Source organism: Colius striatus, chromosome 2, assembly GCF_028858725.1.
Source record: "Colius striatus isolate bColStr4 chromosome 2, bColStr4.1.hap1, whole genome shotgun sequence".
NCBI classification, from domain to species: domain Eukaryota; kingdom Metazoa; phylum Chordata; class Aves; order Coliiformes; family Coliidae; genus Colius; species Colius striatus.
Window position 1 is genome coordinate 85,769,868 of NC_084760.1, and position 20,069 is coordinate 85,789,936.

At 36.3% G+C, this 20,069-nt stretch overlaps 1 protein-coding gene across 3 annotated transcripts in view; it reads right to left on the bottom strand.

The window, feature by feature from the left end:
- EML4 (EMAP like 4) overlaps nt 1–20,069 on the bottom strand; it is a 155,674-nt gene that overhangs the window by 22,010 nt on the left and 113,595 nt on the right. For all 3 annotated transcript variants that reach the window (XM_061991344.1, XM_061991345.1, XM_061991343.1), the window contains exons 8-17: nt 16,993–17,116; nt 11,885–12,034; nt 10,354–10,423; nt 8,931–9,041; nt 6,430–6,525; nt 4,277–4,411; nt 3,911–4,046; nt 1,928–2,079; nt 333–458; nt 82–213 (exon numbers count right to left, since the gene is read on the bottom strand). In XM_061991344.1, coding sequence (XP_061847328.1) covers nt 82–213; nt 333–458; nt 1,928–2,079; nt 3,911–4,046; nt 4,277–4,411; nt 6,430–6,525; nt 8,931–9,041; nt 10,354–10,423; nt 11,885–12,034; nt 16,993–17,116 — 1,232 coding nt within the window. The remainder of the gene's footprint in view (nt 1–81; nt 214–332; nt 459–1,927; nt 2,080–3,910; nt 4,047–4,276; nt 4,412–6,429; nt 6,526–8,930; nt 9,042–10,353; nt 10,424–11,884; nt 12,035–16,992; nt 17,117–20,069) is intronic.

Genomic DNA, 20,069 nt, shown 5'->3' on the forward strand with positions numbered 1-20,069 from the left:
TTTTGCTTCTTTTGTGCTAAGATGGGACAAGTCTGTGCTCTATTTTCCAGGTTTATATTTAACATTAAAGGGTTGACATACGTCTAGCAGCCTGGTCCATTCCAGTGTGTGGTCCACAGAGTTCCACATACAAACTTGCCTATCTTGGGCACATGTTAAAAATAAGTCTTTGAAAGGATGGGATGCCAGTCCCCAGAGTTCATCTGTATGTCCCTGGAAAGAAAACATGTAAGATTCAACAATGAATAAAATAAAGATGCTTCTAAAACAACACATCAGCAGGGAAAGCCTTTACATTTTTAGGTTACAGTGTAAGAAAGGGTTGTGCTCACCTGTACCTCTACTAGGAAACCATCATTAAATGTTCCCCGCAAAACAAAGTTTCGTGAAGTACCCACTAAAAACTGATCTGCTTTTCCTTCTGCGACTGCTCTGATTGTTCCATACTGGTCAGGAACCTACAAAAAGAAACATCTGTAAAACCACATCACATATCTTGATAGATACTTGTTTCTGAAGGTCACAAATGGTGCACGACAATAGCACCAAAACTGCAGTTCCCCCAGTAAAAAGGAACAATCATGTTCCTTTCATGTTCCTAATAATGTACACACTAGAGTGGGACTTCACTTGAAACCTACTTTGTCTACTTGTTCATTACAAGCATACAAGACAATCTCACTCCAAAACAATTACAATTACGCCATTTTAATTATTCTCAGTAGAAATCCTGTCAATTACATGGATTTTTAAGTGTCAAATACACTACCAACGCACACTCCACAACCTCAGAACATGTTGGGATCGGAATAACACACAGTTACTGTTTGCTTTTCAAAACACATTGTGAAAAATAAGAATGCTTCCTGATTTTCTTAATGCTTCCTGATTAGGCTTAAGTAAATGTTCATATGCCTTACGTCAGCAATGACTTTGAATTTTATTGAGTTTGTTTATCGCATGCTTGAATTCTAATACATTGCTTTATTTTTTAGTGTGCGCTTGTTTGTTTTTCAGTATGATTTACCTTTAGAAAATACATTAATATATTTGCCACAAAAGATAGAAAATCAGTGTCATCATTCAGAAAGTTGTCTATCAGGGTTTTGGTAATATTTCTCAATATAAAAAAAATAGCTTTAACACAACATTATTAACAAAGGAAAACAGAGTGTGTTACTTAAGCCTAAGAGTTGTATATGGTAGTCCCTGATTACTGTCAGTCACGTTCTCTAAAGGTCGGTACCAGATTCAAGGTAATAACAACATCTAGATGGAACTAAACATACGTGTTACCATCAATAGATGCTAGGTAAGTGGAGTGAATCATTATTAGAAAAACATTTAAAGAATACATTTCAAGAGGTCATGTCCTTGCCAGGAAAAAAAAAATGTATTACAAAATCTATAATACAAGATTGTTTTCCAGTTCATCCCTATTTAACTAGCCTTGCCATACAGTCAAATCACAAGAACTACATACTCACTAAACAGCTATCTGAAGATAACTCCAAAAGGAGTTCTCCAACATAGCTTCTTAATCATGAATTCTTACAGAATACTCATATGTACCCTACCAAGGGTTTGCCTTTTGTCAAAAATTCTATTAAAAGCCTTAAATCCTGGTAACATTGTCTTTTTCCATACAGGCAAACCACAGCAAATACTAAAGACCATCCTCAAAACAGAGACTAAGGAAGAGCTTGAAGGAAAGAGAAACCTTAAAATTTCTGTTAAATAGAGAACTGAAGACTCATACAGGCTCATTTCTAGGATGAAAATTTAAATATTGTCATCCACTTAGAGACAGAGTAACCAGAGATATTCTATTATCCTAAATACTGATCCTTCAAAGGATAGGGAGGGCTCTGTCTTGCTAGTCAATATCTTGCTCAAGGCACGTTCTTTGTCACTTTTGCTTTCTTACCTCAATTTCCCTTTCGGGATTCAAATCATGATCCCACAGGATGATCTTTCGGTCTTTGCCACCTCCCGTTAGCAGCATCCCGTTCCTCATTTGACAGAGTGTGAACACGCTGCCATCGTGAGCTTTGATTTGTTTGCTTATCTGATATACTCCTACATGCACAAAAGAAAATAATGAAGAACATCACTTTTTTTTTTTCACCTGGGGTTTACTAGAAGCTGTGCCTTTTGGCAGAAGACTATTACTTTAATAATATAATAATATGCATAATAAATAATTACCTTTGGACTGTCAGGCTATTTATATTGCATTAGTATTGCAAACACAAGGTGGTAGTGTTTTCTTACAGGATAAAAAGATAAAACAAAGGGCCTGTCTTTCTGAATCGAAACCTTTTGGAGGTTGGATGTCCTACAACTTATGACAACAAAAACAACAACTATTTCCAAAATGTTTTCATTTCTCGGCTATCCAAGGGAACACAGTTTTTTCAAATGCCAGAGAAACTGTCCTTTAGAGTCTACAAATATTTAGCAAGTCATTATTAGAAAAGAATTAAAGTTATTTTATTAAAAGAAATTCAGACTTGTTGTCTATAATCTTATGGGAATTAGAAGCAAATTATTTATAGCAAAGTTTCCAGGATGCACGAACCTAATGTCTAATGCTGGATGTTGCCTCACTTAAAAATAGTATGAACAGCATTTGGCCATCTATCAATAGAGCAGTCTACCCAAAGGAAAATAGTAGGAAGAATGAAAGAGAGCTGATAAAATTAAACAACAGAGGTAGCAGAGGAAGCTTTTTTGCATCCTAATTAGGTCTTCTAATCAAAAGAACTGCTGTAAGAATGTATATTTTTTAAAAAACCAAGACTCTATTGATTTGAGACTTGCATATTTTGAAAGAGCAAATGCAGAAAAAGCCTTAAGCACCACCCCAAAAATACCAGCCTAACTTCACTGACTCTGCCTATGGCACTCAGTTCAAGTCAGCATGCTTTCACATTGTGAAAAAGGGTTTGAGATCTAGTCATAGATATTCATAGTCCTGTGAACAATCTGTGATAAACCAACTAAAAGATCCCATATTTAATTAAGTCATTGTAAACAAATATTCTATTCATCGTGTTTTAAGATTATGCTGGGAAAAGGTTATTTTTGCACAAGAACTTAAAATTTAAACATCAGATAATTTGTTAAACTACTTTTCCATTTCAGTTAGTTTAAAAGACAAGAAAAAGATTTACCTAGAAGACCAGATTTACCATTAAAAATTTATTTTTCACATGAATGTTTTCCTGGCATACCAATTTAAACCAGAGTGTTTGAAATAGCTGCCAAGTAAAAGAAATTATCCTTGAATTTATAGGTTACCTTAGGGCTCAACTGTGCCAGGTCTGCGTATGTTGGGAAACAAATGATTTTCCTTTCTTTTTTTACAAAAGTTCTAGTCTACAGACTAATTTTAACTCAAATTTCAAATAGTGGGTTTTAAACTTTTTTTTTTTTAAACTTTTCTGCTAAACTAGATGATATTATTTGCCTAACGGGTACAGTACCACATTTTATTTTTCCTTCACATACAAGTTCTATTAACATCAGCTTCAACACTTAATGGTATTGCTCTGAGACATGGCACAGCATAAGCCTTAAGAGGCAAAGGTACCCTGCAGAATCCCCAAAGTGATCCTAGAGTCTTTATCAGATCTCAAGATGAAAGGAAAGCTGATTATCTACACATTCTTTAAAATGCAAGACATTTAGACAAAGTAGTTTTCACTCATTTCAGGACAGCCCCATTAGTTATTGAGAAACTCCAATCTATAGATTCAAGAGATTTGAAGGACTTGAGCACTAACTGTTAACAGAAAATGTCCATCCTTTATCAGGCCTGTTTCCCTAGTCCTTTTCTAATGCAATCTTTCACTTTTGTCTTCTACAGACTATCTAAAATCTGTAATTAACTGTGAATGTATCCTACCTTTAGGTCCTTTTCCTGGAGTAGATTCTACAGTAGTTTTGCCCCATATAAGTATTATCCCACCTGAGTCTCCAGTGAGTACATCACCATTTCCCAGAAAAGCCAAACACTGAACAAATTTGGGTTTTTCGTATTTCTGAAACAAAATAAGCAAGAGAAAGTGATAATTTCTTGTACTCTTCATGTAACTGGTATAATGTATCCACAACCATAAAACCTGCATACATGTAAGGAGACTTTAACCCTTTTTGTTTGTTTACCTCTCTGCTCAAACACTACATGGTAACAACAGAGCAAATTTCTAGAAAGCATGAGCAGACCATTCTGTTTGATTTAAAACTAATCTGATATCAAAGACATTCTTACCCCAAATATCCCTTGCTTCCTTGATAATGAATTGCCACTCCAGGTCCAGAAAAATATATGAGATTTACCACAAGTTATTATAGTATTTGCATCAGTTGGATGGAATTCTACAGCAAGAACAACCTCATTTGTAGTCTGAAATAATAACAGAAATCACATTTATTCAGATGGGACATTAACTACTAGAAACATGTAAAATCCCAAATTTCAGAACGCAGATATGAGGAACCAGACAGCTCAACTTACACTAGAAAGAATACATAACTGTTCTATAATAAATCAACCATCTGAATGACTGCACACATAATTTTATACATATTCATTTTTACATTCCTAAGAGATCTTTATAAACCTTCAATAGACAGCACAAGGTTTTACATTCACTTTTTGAATCGCAAAAGCTTCTGCCCTCTGGAATAGCTAAGTCTAATGTCATGGAAAGTGAATGATGTATAAAAGACACTTTTTTGGGTTGAAATTCCAGCTTAATTTTTACACAGACCTGTTTGCTATTCTCAGTAACAAAGCTGTGATGGAGGCAAATACGACAATGGTCAAACAGTGAGATTATATGCATCATTCTCTTTCTGAAATTCTGTAAAAATTCCTTTGGTTCTTTCGTTCTTTCCTCTTCATGAAGAAGAAAAAGAGAAGCCTGCATAACCTAAAACTTGGAAATATAAGGTCCCATCTTTGGTTTTTTACTGGCTGTATATATTGTTACTGAATTACTAACATCTCCATGATGAAACATCCTTTTCATCCTTTACCAATAGATTTTAAAAACTTAAAGTGGTTGGTCATTTATCCAACTTCTAATATATATTTAACCAAGCTGCCTTTGAAGGTTATCTCCCAGAGGCAAGGACTCCATGAAACAGTTCAGTAAATGCATCAGTGCATTTACTTCGATGGGATTTAAGTCCACGCTTTAAAGTGCTGCTGAATCAGCACATGGGCGACTACTCTTTCCCACTTGACCATTTTTGTCTCACTTCAAGAAGATAACCTTCTCAAATTTAATTTTTTGTTGATGACCATATTTATTCAATTATGCTTCTCACACGCAGGGTCCTCAACATGAGCATAGCTGCTATATCCACGAGTCACATGGAAAATAATGTTTAAAAAGTTTATTGGAGTTCAGCTGAGAAATGGCTTGTTTTGCACCCTAGCTCCAAGGGATGAAACTCTGTTCACATCACCTATCGTGGATGACGCTTAAGACACTGTAAGATCAAGTCCTAAACATGAGTAAATACTGAAGGGCAAGCTGTCCCTGCCAAATTGTTTTTAACCAATTCTGATCACCAAGTCTCAGGAACATCTCAGAGAGTGAAAACTGTCAAAATATAATGACAATGGGACATACACGGCATATGTGTAGCTTGACATTAAATATCAGCAAGGAAATAAAAACATTGACATAGAATTACATTAAGAATTACAGAATAGCATATAGCTAGTATTCTTCAACATAATTTAAAGAAAAGAGGTCCAATCAACCTGATTTTGTTAACCAAAACTGCAAGTCTCCTTGCTTGGTATTATATAATGCAAAATACAATGTCTCAAAATATGGACCTCAATAGCAAGCGTATGGGTGCTTCCAGCCAAATAAACTTCATATGAACATTGACTGCAACACCTCTGAATGCTTCTCATCAACGAGAAATTTACAAGGTTACACAAGAAATCTGAAAGTAGACAAGACTGCAGCCTACAAAAGTACAAATTAGAAGAGATACTTGTACTGCAAATCAAAGTCTGGAACTTGATTCAGACAAAAGTGAAAATACGGATATCCACAAGTATGTGGCGGCTTTTCTTTAAACAAACAACTGCAGACTGAATCATCACTTCTGCTTCTTAAAGTTCCTATGATTTATTATCACAAAATTAAGAAAATATCAGAGAATTGCTTTATTTGGATTGGTTCTTGGGGATGAGTAAAATGTAATCGTAAGAACTCTAATATTCAATTCCCTTCTGACATACAAGTCAAGAATATATTTCTCTTGTGCCCTAACACAAGCCAGCAGTATTACATAGTTGTGGTTTCCAAGTAAGATCAAATATGTGTCTCACAAACTGTTGTATTTATGGGAATAAAATCACTTGTACTTCAGAATATTAAACCATGCAATAATTACCTTTATTTCTGCTATTTTTGATTTCCTCTGCCAATCCCACACAGTAAGCATATGTTCATTTGAGTCATCAATTACACACAAATGTGTACCTGAATCCTAAAAGAAACAGAAGGAAAAAAAAAAAAAGAAGCGCTGATAAAGTACTATCATCTGTACAGGGCAGGGCAGTAGTATTAAAAAAACAAAAAAACTCACAAAGGTACAAACATAAGTTGAGCAAATCCTTTTAAAGTAATTCTAAGCTTGATATATCGGGTATCTTCCTTTCCTCTTAAAGACAGACATAGATTTTTGCATGATCTCACCAAAAATGACCGTGCTTCAAAGAATATCCTAGGAAAGCTTTAGAAGTATTAAAAAAAAATTCTTTCCCTTTTAAGTTGTTTTTGTTGCTGTCTTTTCTTTTCTTTCTGGTTTGCAATATCCTGCTAGTAGCAAAGAGGTTTCTTCTTTTTTCTGTTGTGCAAATACTTTGGTTTTCATTAGGTCTCAGGGAACAGACACACAGCTCCAATTATGTTTTTTTATGCACAACTTTACATTGTGAAATTTTGTAAGCACCTCCCATTTTTTTTTCCATAAGGTAACAGTAGTTCCATAAAGAAACAGCAGTTTTCAAACTGCAGCAAAGGTAACACTTTCTGAACAAAATGACGCTTACAGAGCAGAAAGACTAGCATCCATGGTATGAAATAATTGAAATGGCTTCTTTTGAATAATTTTACAACAAAATAGTAAGCATGGGTATATGTAATTAAAAAAGAACAGATAGAAAAATCTTAGGACAAAAACATACTTGTACAAACCAGTTGTTTCAAGGACATGTGCAAGAAGATTTGGAGGCCTTATTTATTTTAAAAGTTGATTCTTGCAGTTCAATTGTATTCTCCAACAAATTATGAAATCAGAGGTGGCTGAAATTTTTATTCCCAAATATTATCATGAACAGTAATACACAAATATACACATGAATTAGGTGGAAAGACATCCTGAAGACAACATTGGTGATGTACACAGCTCTTGCATGGGTTAATGAAATTATGTGGTAAAAACAAAGTTCTAGATACCGCACATTCACTGTTTCAGTCTAGTGAGGAATCATGTGAGACTGTAATAATGTATCCAAATCAGTTTCAGCCGCAAAACTGAACAATTAAAAACTAAAATCTAGCCCTCAAAATACCTTAGTGTTTTAGGGTTTTTTTTTGTCTAGTTGGTTTGTTTTTAAAATGATGGAACATGTTTTTATTTACTTTGAAAAGAAAATATGTCTGAGTTAAAAGTTTCATTGGTTTGTTGGGAGTGAAAGAAGAGATAGCACTCTTATCACATTCTTATTTTATTTGTGTAATCTCTATTTGTAAAAGAAAAAGAAATCACATTTTCTCTTATTTACTGAAAGATAAAACCCTAGTTTTAACTAACCTAGAGACTTTTCAATGTTGAGTGAAACTGTAGCAAAGACTGTACGTATTTATTTTCAATAGGTCACCCAGTGACACTGTTGAGTCTCCATTCCTGGAGATACCCAGAATTCAGCTGGCCACAGCCCTAAGCAGCCTGCTCTGGCTGAGCCTGCTGGGGTAGGACAGTGGATGAGGCGATCTCCAAACCTCCCTTCCCATCTCAGCTGAACTATAAATCTCTTCCTCTATTACCAAAATACAGCAGACATGCTTTTTCTGCATTTTTTTGTTTTTCACACATATTAATTCTTCTTGCTGGGATGCAAGAATCACAGGTTTTCAGAAGGTCTCATATGTTTCAGTGTGCCAGTGAAAATACAAAGGCAGCTTACAGATTAAAATACACATATATTTTACAAAACAACCCATATCATTGTCACTTTTGAAATGAGAACTTTATCAATGTCATATAGCACATCTCCATTTGCTACTGATTTTTCTGATAAATTCTGTAGGCCCAGTAACAAGACTTTTATTTTTTTTTCCAGTGTAAAAATAGAGGTACAAAATGAACAAATTATTCCTCATGAAAAAATAGCACAAGATAACGTTGTTTGGGGTTTCTTCTTGTTTTGTTTTTAAATTTCCTGTTCGTGGATATAAAACCTGCTCCAGCTGTCCAAGCAGAAAAGTTACCTCTTCTATCAGAACTCACTAAAATTTGTCTTCACGAATCTAACAAACTTGTTTTTAACATCCAATCAAAAAAAGACCCAAGACCCTCAAAAACAAAACAAAAACAAACCAAACCACCAAACCCACCATAGACTTCAATTTCTAGTTACGGTTTTTTGTGCCTGCTATTGACTCACTGTGCTAGTTTGTTACCACAATTTTAGGTGTGCAACTTCCTGTTTTTCCAGTTAGCTTGCTGTCAGCTGGCTTTATAAAGTATACATAGACTTTACTGACACACTTTTAATCCCAAAACAGACCAGTTCGAGGGTCGTGTATAAAAATCTCCAGAGATTTCCTTCCTGTCTATATAGGATCAGACACATTATTTAACACACTGAGTAATCACACCCATCTTACCGCTTTTGAAAAATCCAAACACCCCACTCCACGCTCAAAAGTCCCGAGGCCGATAACCTGCAGAGTCACCAGGCTCACCGAGTCCCATACTCTAACATGGGGCTGCAAAGGCTGTATGAAAAAGCAATGGGACAAACGGCATCATCAACACTGAAAGCATCATATACAGGTGTCATGTTTTGTTAAGCAGATGCTACCTCAACTATGAGCTCCAGACCGAAATGGAGGATGACTCGTGCTAATGATGCTGTTGGATAATAACTTGAAGCTCAACAGATTAGAGTGAAGACTACCTTGTGCCCTGTATCTGGGCTACAGTAACATCAGCTGTGCCATCGAGGCAGGAAATTAAATATGGTGGCATTTGGTAGTTGTGAAAAATAAATATTTGCCCAATTTAAGTAATCGAAGAAATAATGAGTCACCTTGCATTTCAGACCCCAGACCTAACATTCTTACGTAACAACAGAGAATAATCATAAGCCTTGTTTTATATTAAGTAAAAACGCCAAAACAAAAAAAACCCCACCCTGTTGCACTGAATCTCCTAACCATCACCAACCATTCAATGAAAATGTCCACGGTTATATTTCACCCAAGTACTACCCCAAACCAGCTTAGCTTCATTGCTGTGATACAGTGAAATAAAGTCAGAATTAAGTTGGCTTAAGGACCACATTCACCACAGAAAGTGACAATAAATCATTCCACTGATGAAAAAAAACAAACCAGCCAGCCCCGGCAAACAAATTACAACAAATGTTCAGTGGAAATCACAAAAACATCTACAGAAAATACCCCACAACAATCTCTTACAAAATCTCAGAAATTAAGTCAAACACTTAAATAAGAGTTACATTTAGTGTGCTTCTACACCTCATAGTATGTGTCTTTTTATACTCCCTCTTTTGTTTTTTTTCTCTGTCTATAACTTCATGAAGATAATTGACAGAGTTTGTCAAGAACAAGGGACAAAAGTGTTTAAACACACTTGCTCTCAAATAAGCAAGTTTGTAGGAACGCTTGACAGATCTTCCATGAAATCGTAAAGTTGTTTCCCTTTTCCATGAATCCTTACGAATATACTGATGCCCAGAACTGGGGATTTGCTCTCCTCTGGGTGAAAACTTATTGAAAGAAATGTGACAGAAATGATCTAGTTTTATAAATCAGTTACAAGCTGATTTTCCTATGTTACAGATAAAGGACTTTATGAGCTTCTGCTCTTTTTGATGTATGGCTGAGTGCTCAGTTGTCTTTTGCTAGAGATACAGGCTGCTACCTTAGAAACAGTAAAATATCTCAGTAAATGCAGTGCATAAAATAAACTGCAAGCAGACGGTGATGAGATTGAAAAAAAACAAAACACTTTTTCCTGATTTTTCAAAACAAGATACTACTGCTCAACAGCTCTATTACTTACCCTTCCATCTTTATCCACTCCAGCTAACTGTCCTGTTGCAATTCTAATTTTGTCTGGATGAACTGCAAGACTAAGACAGACAGAAATATGACTTGCTTTTGCTGTCATAGGTCTTCAAAACTGAGAGGTTTTTTGCAAAATTTTTTTCTTTCTCAACAGAAGCCTATGAAGGCACTTATGATCCTAAATCCCACTTTTAATGAGAGAGTTTGATTGTTTTTCATCAGACTCTTTCATCCCACACTGTGTACGCACAGGCTCTTGCAATAGCTGCTGGGACATAACCAGCAGTGCCACAAGAGCCACCTCCACACGTGCTCTGACAAATCTGTGGTTTGCACTATGTCAGGAGACCACGGTAACAACATACACATTGTCTCATGATGAACTTCCTACATGTAGTTATGTGCCATATGTGCCATACTTATAAACACTACAGCTTATTTTATGCCTAAACCTACAGATAGCATGAACCTGGGGGAAGAAAAACAGCTGAAATGTTGGCTGAAGGCTTGCACATCCACGAGTCAGGGATTATTGTCACTTGAAATGAGTTACTGATGGAATTGTACCAATAAAGTTCTCCAGGATGGTGCACTACTAGTGCAAGTAAAAATCTGCTTTTCCTTACTTCATTTTTATTTGGAGCTCATGTGAAAAAACCCAAATATTTCAGAATACATGATCTCTTGGTCAGAGTGATTTTTTTGAAAAATTTTCTCATTTGCTTTCTCTTTAAAATTACAAAGATGAAGAAAGCCATTGGAACAGGAAAGAGTGGGCAAGCCTGAATAAGTCAGAATGATGGACACCAAAAGCATCTGCAATTCAGTCCAGTTTTTTGAATTAAAAAAAAAACAAACCAAGACTGACAGCATTCCTCCCACAGGAAAAAAAATGACAATTATGAAAGCACAGCCACAAGACAAGACCTCTCTCCATTCAGGTACCGTATGGAGCTTCTGTTCACTATTATATTATGTGCACTACTCTTCAGACTAACGTCATAAAGTCAGCACTGTCTTTGCACCCACAATGACACTGGCTTCAATTTCCTTGCTTCTCTATGTTGGTTTGCAAACATCTTTCTGATTTCCCAGTCAATACTTAGGATAGGGCACCTACTAAAAAATTATTGCTCACGGTTTTCCATTTGGTTTTCTTATGTTCCTTTAAGGCTATACCTTAGCCATACTGCCTCTAAATCACTGATTTAGAATTAGGTTGTAAACAATTTTAAATTTCTGGGACATCTATTTAGAATGATTTATGTAAAGATCTTTTCTCTAATCTGTCACTTTTAGATTGTCTCCACATTCTGTTGTTTTACATGTTATACAGAAATCCTAAGCTAGCATGGACTGCTCTGGCACCATTCATTTGTGCAGTGCTTGCTATGTGAAATCTACTGAAACAGAAAATAACTACAATTATTATGACATTGAGTTCATACACAGAGTAGGAGAGAATAAGAAAACCCCCACTTCTGAATTATTACATACATACTTACATGTAAATGTTAGATACTAACCATTTAACGCAGTCTGTGTGACCCAAGTAGTGTCGCTGAGTTCTCTCCTCATAGTTAAATAGTACCACCACTGATGCTATGAAATATACAATTTCTCCAGTAGGAAGGAGGTAAACATTGGCTCGACAGTCTCTTCCACGATATCCGTATCTATACATATGTATTTTTTAAAGTCAAGGTTTTCATAATCATTATATACGAGAAGAAAAAATACCAACTTTTTTGTGGGTTTTGGTTTTTGTTTTCTAAAAGGATTCTCGGGGAACTCTCATGTCAGCAAACACCTTTTATGTTTTTCCCTAAGAAATATAGCACAATTTAAGCAACACAGTTAAAAAAACCCAACAAACCAATACTGACCTCACATAACTAAATCCCTTAAAAAGTGATGCTCTTTGATGTTAAAAATAAAATAATGGACACTGAAGCAAAACAAATGCAGTGTTGTCACTTAATAAAAATCTTCATTTGAAGTTTCATTACCTAACAGCATGTCTCATTGTTCTGATTTAACAGTTTACAGCAAAAGAATGGTGCATATGCATCCTGGACACCATAACATTACTTTCATTTGACTTTTTAAAACAAGCGTGTGAAAATTTCTAACACCTTTCAGAAAAAGGCAAGTTTTTGTGTTGCATCTGCCAAATATTTCATCTTAGAGTATTTTTAAAGCAAACAAAACACAGTGAAAAATATTCTATCCAAATCTATCCAAAACATATAAGAGGGATGATTTTTGTAGTAAACCTGCATGACTCCTCATGACATCCAGAAGTTTTGGACAGCCGTAGTTAACAGTGATCAAACATTACTACAACTCATTATTTCTTTGAAATAGGTGTAATTTTCTTCATCTAGACAATTACTGTGGCTTTCTGCCTGTATTTCAGTTCCCAATGTTGCTTGGAACAATTAACGTTGTAACTCAGACTTTAACGGTAGCTCTGTAGCCTCAAAAAAGAAAAATTTTCCTGTTATGTCCTGAACTTCAGAGAGCTCTCCACTGCAGTGCCAAGTAATACATCTGCAACAGCAGGGAAAACATGGGAAATACATTAAGCAACTTGAAGTGAAGGATTCCCCCCTTAGGTCCTGGTTAACCAGGTAAACAAAAGAAAGCTGAAGACCCATGTCGACAATGCTGGACAGATGAAGCTGGCCCTTTCTCACTTTTGCAGTATCTAAACTGGCACTTCCTAAGCTGACAGTGTAGCCTTTATTCTTCTTGGAAAACGGCTACCTTTCCACCATACTTCCTACCCTCAAAAATCCCCCATCACACTACCTTTCCTCTTCTGCAGTCCCTTCAAACCACAGGAATGTTATACCAGAGGAACACTTGAAAAATTAAACACGTGCTGTATGTAGATACACAACGGTTCAAAGTGTGACACTGCATCTAGTTGTCTATTAGATCTCTTAAGAGAGACGAAAAGACTCCAGATTTATATATGGCTGTCTTCTGTCTATTACAAACCACATTGGTTCTTCTGAAGCAGAGATTATTCACAGGCTTGCTTACCAAATGATACTGAGAGAAATGCTGATACAACATGATTTCGGGGGCACAAAAAAAAAAAAAAGAATGCTTCTGTTCCTCCCCCATCACTATTTACTTTCCTACTATTTTTTTCTCTTTCTTCTTCTTTTAAATACTGATGGAACAAAAGGAAACTCCAGAATGGCCTTTTATTAAAAAAGCAAACCAAATCAAAACAACCAGACCATTGAACTTTCAAAAATGATGGGCTACAAACCAATGAAAATATTTTTTCTATCCTGAAGGATGAAGAACACTATTGTAAATACCTTCTAGAAGAGAAAAGCCAAGCTTGTTAATCTGTTGTATACAATAGGGATTGTATTCAAAAGGATTTAGTAAGATTGACATCTTTGAACATTCATCCTAGAAAAGCATTCATGATTTATGTAAACATACTTTTCCATAGCAGAAGTCTCCCATGCAAAGCTAGGGCTAAATATTTTGGCACCCACCATTGAGCTCTGGCATTCATGAAGGCTGCAAAAAATGGTTGAGTTTTCTCAGTCCATTCCTTTCCCTTACCGATCCTACTTAATGAAGTACCAAAGAGAGGCTGCATTTTCTAGGAATGTGTTTTTTAGAAGCATGTAAAAGAATAACTTGTTTTGTGGAAGAAATTTTTTTACTTTCGTTATTCTCCATCCCAGACTATCCTGACAGAAGCCAAGTATGGCTTCTGCTATATAGCAGCTCTCTCCTGCAGGCACTCAAAGCAGCAGACACGTTAGTACAATAATTGACTGCCACTAAAGAAAAATGGGTGAGACAGCTTTTACACTTAATTTCCATTTAATTTCAATGTTAACCTTTCAATGAGACTGATGTTTCAACCAGGGAAATTCAGAGATAGTTGTCTCCATATTGTGACTGTTTCTCAACAACTACAAGGATTGTTTTGTCACATTTGATACGCTCAACAACTTTCAATTGTGGGTTTTGGGTTTTCTTTGGTTTTAATTGGCTAAGAATAGCCATGATCATCACTGACAAGCAATCCACTGTACATCTGAATTCAATAGTATATTTACTGCTGGTTTCAATTATACCTAGAAATAAGAGCATCAGTGCTCAAAGTAGTCTTATAAAATGGAGTCAGAAATCATCTCCAGAAACTGAGCTTCTATACATTCGGAGAAAGAGTCTATAAAGTCATTGTCAACAGCAGCAATGCCTGTGACTTCTGTAGCTGCTAAATAAGCCCATTTTGTTATTACTAGGAATGCCAGATATGCCTTAACCAGTTCTGTATTGCAGAAGGAAAGAGTTCAATAAAAAACAGGGATACTCAAACTAAATTATTAAATTTAAATGAAATCACTCAGGAACCAGACACTGTCAAGAGCTCAGACTTCCCCACAAGCCACTTTACTTTGCCAAGCAGCTTAGGTATTTCTTCAATTGACAGTAATCTGCAGGGCAGACAAAAGATAAGTGTGTTCTGTTGAATCTACAGTACTGGGTATCAATAGCTGACTATATCTCAGAACACAGTTAATCTACAAAAGACACTCCTCTCCCAAACCAACCAACAAAAAAACCCCCAAAATCTAAGCTAAAAACCCAGCCCAAGAACCTTTCTGTTCTTGCCTCAAAGTTGTTCATAGTTATTAGCACCTTCCAAAAGGGTAGTATCAAAGGAAAATTGAATTATAAACAATCATCCAGTAGGCGGGAGAATTAACAGTGTTTACAACAAATCTTAGGGATTGAAAAATTCAACAGTTGATTGATCTTTCAGTTGCAAAACACTGACATTACTAAAATACGCTGAGAATCACCCCATGTCTTTTTAGTAAGGTACACACAGGCTTCAGTTTCACATCATATTTAGAAGTTACAGCTGGCTTGCAGATTTCTTCCCCTTGCTAAACTTGTGCAGGAAGATCTTCTGCTTTATTGTCCTGTCTCAAACTGAAGAGCAGTTTTGTGCAACTTCAGAGACCATTATTAAGCCTTCATATACATTACTGCCTTTTCCTCATTCTTTTCTTCACCATCGTATCCAAACCCAATATCATAAATACACTTGATCTGATTTAGGACGAAATTTCTCTAAAGAGGTTCCAAAACCATACGTACAGTCTGTTTAGACAAGACTTATTTCACTTTAATTAGCCTTCAGCAGGAAACTGGATTAATCTGTCCACACTGGGATTTGCACCAACTGACTGTGATTTCTTGATCAGATTTCATCAGCCCAAACTACTCATTGCTACTGAAAAAGTAGATCTGATCTTCCTCCAGTATGCCAGTTCTAGTCCTTGCATGTTTGTGGGGCAAGTCAAATTGATGATTTGATCCTGCTGAAAGTTAATTCTGCAAGAAAAAAAGATTACATTTCAGACAAACCAGTGACTGACACAATTCACTCCACAGTGCCAGCATCAGCATTCAAGAGCTGTGATGGTAGGAAAGCTGGGCACCACAGCTTTGCAAAGCATAAGTAAGAGCTCTGTTTTCCTTCTGGTCAGACTTTTAATCCAAAACTTTCCTCCTTTATGGTCTAAGCTTCGACAGTCCCACTGAGAAGTTCAGAGAACATGAGCTCTGCAGCTACTCTTTGCAACAAAGCATCCAACACTATCTGTTTGAAATAGCTATTGGTTAATAAAGGCAGGCAAAATAGCAATCTTCTTTCCTAAAGCAAGTAACAAGGGGTGGCAACGTGTCTTAGTCACTGACAGATATGATCAGAGAGGTACAGGCAGCCTCTGTCTGTACATATCCTGATATATGACAGTATATCATCAACATTCCTAAAAATCTCCCTGCTTTCAGCAACATCAGAAGGATCAAAATTCAGATTATTATACCTACTCAAGTGTTGCCTAGACATGTCATTTCACTGAAGTACTAAGAAACTTACTTAGACAATCACAGCTTACTGAATGGATTTGTAGAGCTAGGGGTGTGACAGGAAGACCCAAACGTGTGAAAAGCACATCTTTTTTAATAAACTCAACATCTGAACTGCTAAAGGCCTGGGGAACTGTCATCGGTTGCACATCAATTCCATTCTTCAAATAATAAATTGGTGTTTAATGCAAACTAGACTGCCAAAAAATTAATCCCTTCACTTTGGAGCTGAAACACATCAGCAGTGCAAAGGATGGCTGCTTCTGCAATCCTCACACTATTGGTAGGGACAATGAGGAATCTGAGATCTTCCAGGGCTTTAAAACATCCTGAAAATGAACAGAGAATGAAAACTATTGATATTACTGAATGCAAAGCCTACATGAATATAATGGGGGGCAGAGTGGGATATTTTTGAAACTAACTCTCCAAGACACTCTCTTTCATGCTAAAAATAAATTGCAATTAGTTGCAACAGCAAAGTAAAGTACGTCTTTTCTGTGCTTCCATACTTTACATCTTGAAGTCATGCTACACAGAAGTTTAATGTGACATTTGAAATGATTTTTAATTGAACTTTTTCCCCTCACTTTTAAGCAATTTTTCTCTCTGAACAGAGAAGAGATAAGACTAGATTCTAAAGGAAAAAAAAAAGGCAAGACAATACAAAAAGGGAACAACAAGTAGTTATTGATATCAAGGATACACCCACTCCAGTTTTAACTTTTCAGGAGGCAGTTCTGTCCTAATATCATCATAGTTTTCTACATCAGAAGGAATGAACATTGTGATTGGTCGACCTCGCATGAACATCTTGATATATTCTCCCTCTGTTGAAACAAAAAAGTGTATTAATCATGTCATAAGTTTATGCAAGAAATAAGCACAAAAGAAACCAGCATTTAGGAGAGATGCAAATAACACTTGAGATATAACAATTATTTTTAAATGCAAGCTTGGTAAAGGCCCAGATTTTATTAAAATAGAACACTGAAACACACACACGCATACACACAGAGTGTTAGTTGACTTTGTGGTAGAACAGATTGATCATGTAACATTTTAGACATGCAAACTAAATTATAAAGGCAAATTATAAATTCAAATTTAAATCTGAGATTAAATAAGTAAGTAGTGATAGAATTGCAGAATAAGGTACTTCAGACTATGTGGATCTTCGGATGTCTTTTAGGTCACAGAGGCATAAAACGGTAGGGGTTGGAAGGGACCTCTAAAGATCATCTAGTCCAACCCCTCGACACCACCTAGATCAGGTCACACAAACACGTCCAGGAGGGTTTTGAAAGCCTCCAGAGAAGGAGACTCCACACCCTCCCTGAGCAGCCCGTGTAAGGGTTCTCTCACCCACACAGTAAAGTAGCTTTTCCTTATGTCCAACTTCTGGCTTAAAGCATGCCCAGCCACAAGGCCTGACTAGGCTGCTCATAGTTTTGCTTAGTCCAATCTTGAAAGCCTCCAAGGATGAAGATGGCACAATCTCTCTTGGTCCGTGGCTGTCTGCCAGCATCCCTAGTGCCCTTCCTACAGAGCTGGTCCCTGCAGGCCCTCTGTCCCCAGTCTGTATTCTTGTCAGGTGTTCTCTCCCTCAAGTGCAGCACTGGCATTTGTCTCTGCTTAATTTTGAGAGGTTCTTGCAGGCCCATCACTTCAGCCTGCCCAAGTACCCCTGGTTGCCAGCTCTACCCTCTAGCGTATCACCTAGGTCTCCGGGTCTGCTGTCCTCTGCAAACTTTAAAGTGTACTGTGTTGCTTGCTCCATGTCATTGATAAAGATGCTAGCAATGAAGTCAAACATCCAACTGGTTCTTTACCCACCTAGCTTCCCACCTATCCAAACCATAATGGCAAAGCTAAGACACAAATATACTGTGTGAAGAAGTATCAGAAGTTTTCCAGAAGAATACCATCTGAAATTATAAAAAATTAATACACTAACCTTAATTATTTATTGAAATAATTCTAATTGTACTCTATTGCATATTGCATCATACCCTGAAGAATGGAAAGAAGCAATAGCTTCTAGTGATTCCAGCCATAACACTATCTATAGCTGCGACAAAATACATGCCTATCTCTGTTTGGGCATTTGAGCACTTTACAAGCTCTTAGGAGATGTTTTTTGAGCAACGCAAGATTGTTTTCCACCACAGAAAATTAATTACGGAGAAGCTGCGTGGCTTGGTCAAATACATTAGCTAGTTGTTAGAAGGTAAGGCATTTGAAGCAATATTTGATTGCAACTAGTCTATTTGGTGCCCTACAGGAGTCTTCCTTTCACCCTATGACAATAATAATTTTCTAAGTTCAGAAGACTAGAAAAGCCCTTAGAGACTTTTAAAACCCTTTATGCTCTACTCACACAGCAAAATCAGCACCATAGTGCTGTTTAACTATGGTTAAATCAGGACTCAAATCCATGTGAATTAGACAGCCTCCAATGCTGTTGCCACAGGAGTTTCATTTCAAAAAACACTGATGACAAAGATCCAAGTATTTCAATAATTTTGCATCAGGGAAATGGTAATTTTTATCACTCTACAGCTTCTATAGTCATTAATATCCCTTGTTGATGTAACTAATATAACAAAGTTATACAATATTCTGCTGTGAATCTGGAACTCCAGTATTCTTTATAAGCAGGGATTTGAAAATCATAGCAGACTGCAGGAATTCAGTTATAAACCAAAATGTAAATAGTTGAATAGGACTGGAGTAGAAGAATAGCTATGAACTAACAATACAGTATTAAGAAATCTCTAATCGCATTTGATGCAATCAAAATTGAGCTCTAAAATTAAGATCTTTGAACAATTTACTTTTATACTTCTTTCCAAAGACAAACATGATACAGACTTCCTCATAAATGCCTAGGGAATGCTTGTAAATATTTCCCCATTTAAACATAAGGTTATTAGTCAGACTGCATGAATGTGCAATCTATGTTTTGCATTCCTCAAAACATCTAAAATTGAAAACAGGAGAAACTTGGACTTAATCCCATGGAATTTTAGCTTAAAAGCTTAAGTCAAACTTGAAGATGTAAAAAGCCAAGAGAAAACAGATAATTTCAGTGACAGCAGAAGCAGTATCAACTCCAAAACAGCCTCCTGCTTACAGAAATGAGGTAGAAAATGCAAAGATCAAGAAATAATCAGGGCTGTGAGCACGACCAACCTTAAGCCAAAGCTTCTCCCCTTCTCTGAATTTTAAATACTATACAGACTGCAGTAACAAACTCTCGTCTTACTGCAGTCAGAAGACAGTACAAGAACCACCTGTAAGCAGCATTGCACAAAGTTTGGAAATTAATTCTTGACACTCAAGGTCTTTTCTACAGCTAAACAAGACAGAAGACTGACAATCATCAGTGTAATGAAAAAATGTGGTGAACATTCTAGGTTATTTAAAGGAAGTATTTCTGGTCACAGAGGATTTTATCAGAGTTGTGTGAAATTCTGTGGAATACCATCCCAGGTCTGAAAACACGAGCAAGCACTAGGTTCAAATAAAGCAGTGAACATTGTAGGGTACGCCAATGACTTGGTCAGCATTGACACATATAGGAAAAATCTGTGGTGACCAAATCATATCATATATTCAGTAACTCCTAGCCAGAGAAATAACTATACAAGAGCTTGTGTTGTTTTAACATCTCTTGTCACAGCATTGCTCAAACTTTGCTGAAACTTAACAATGAATCCATGTACTTGAATACAGGCTAGTTAAAAGTATTCTACTATGTGCATGATACTCTGAAGGTTT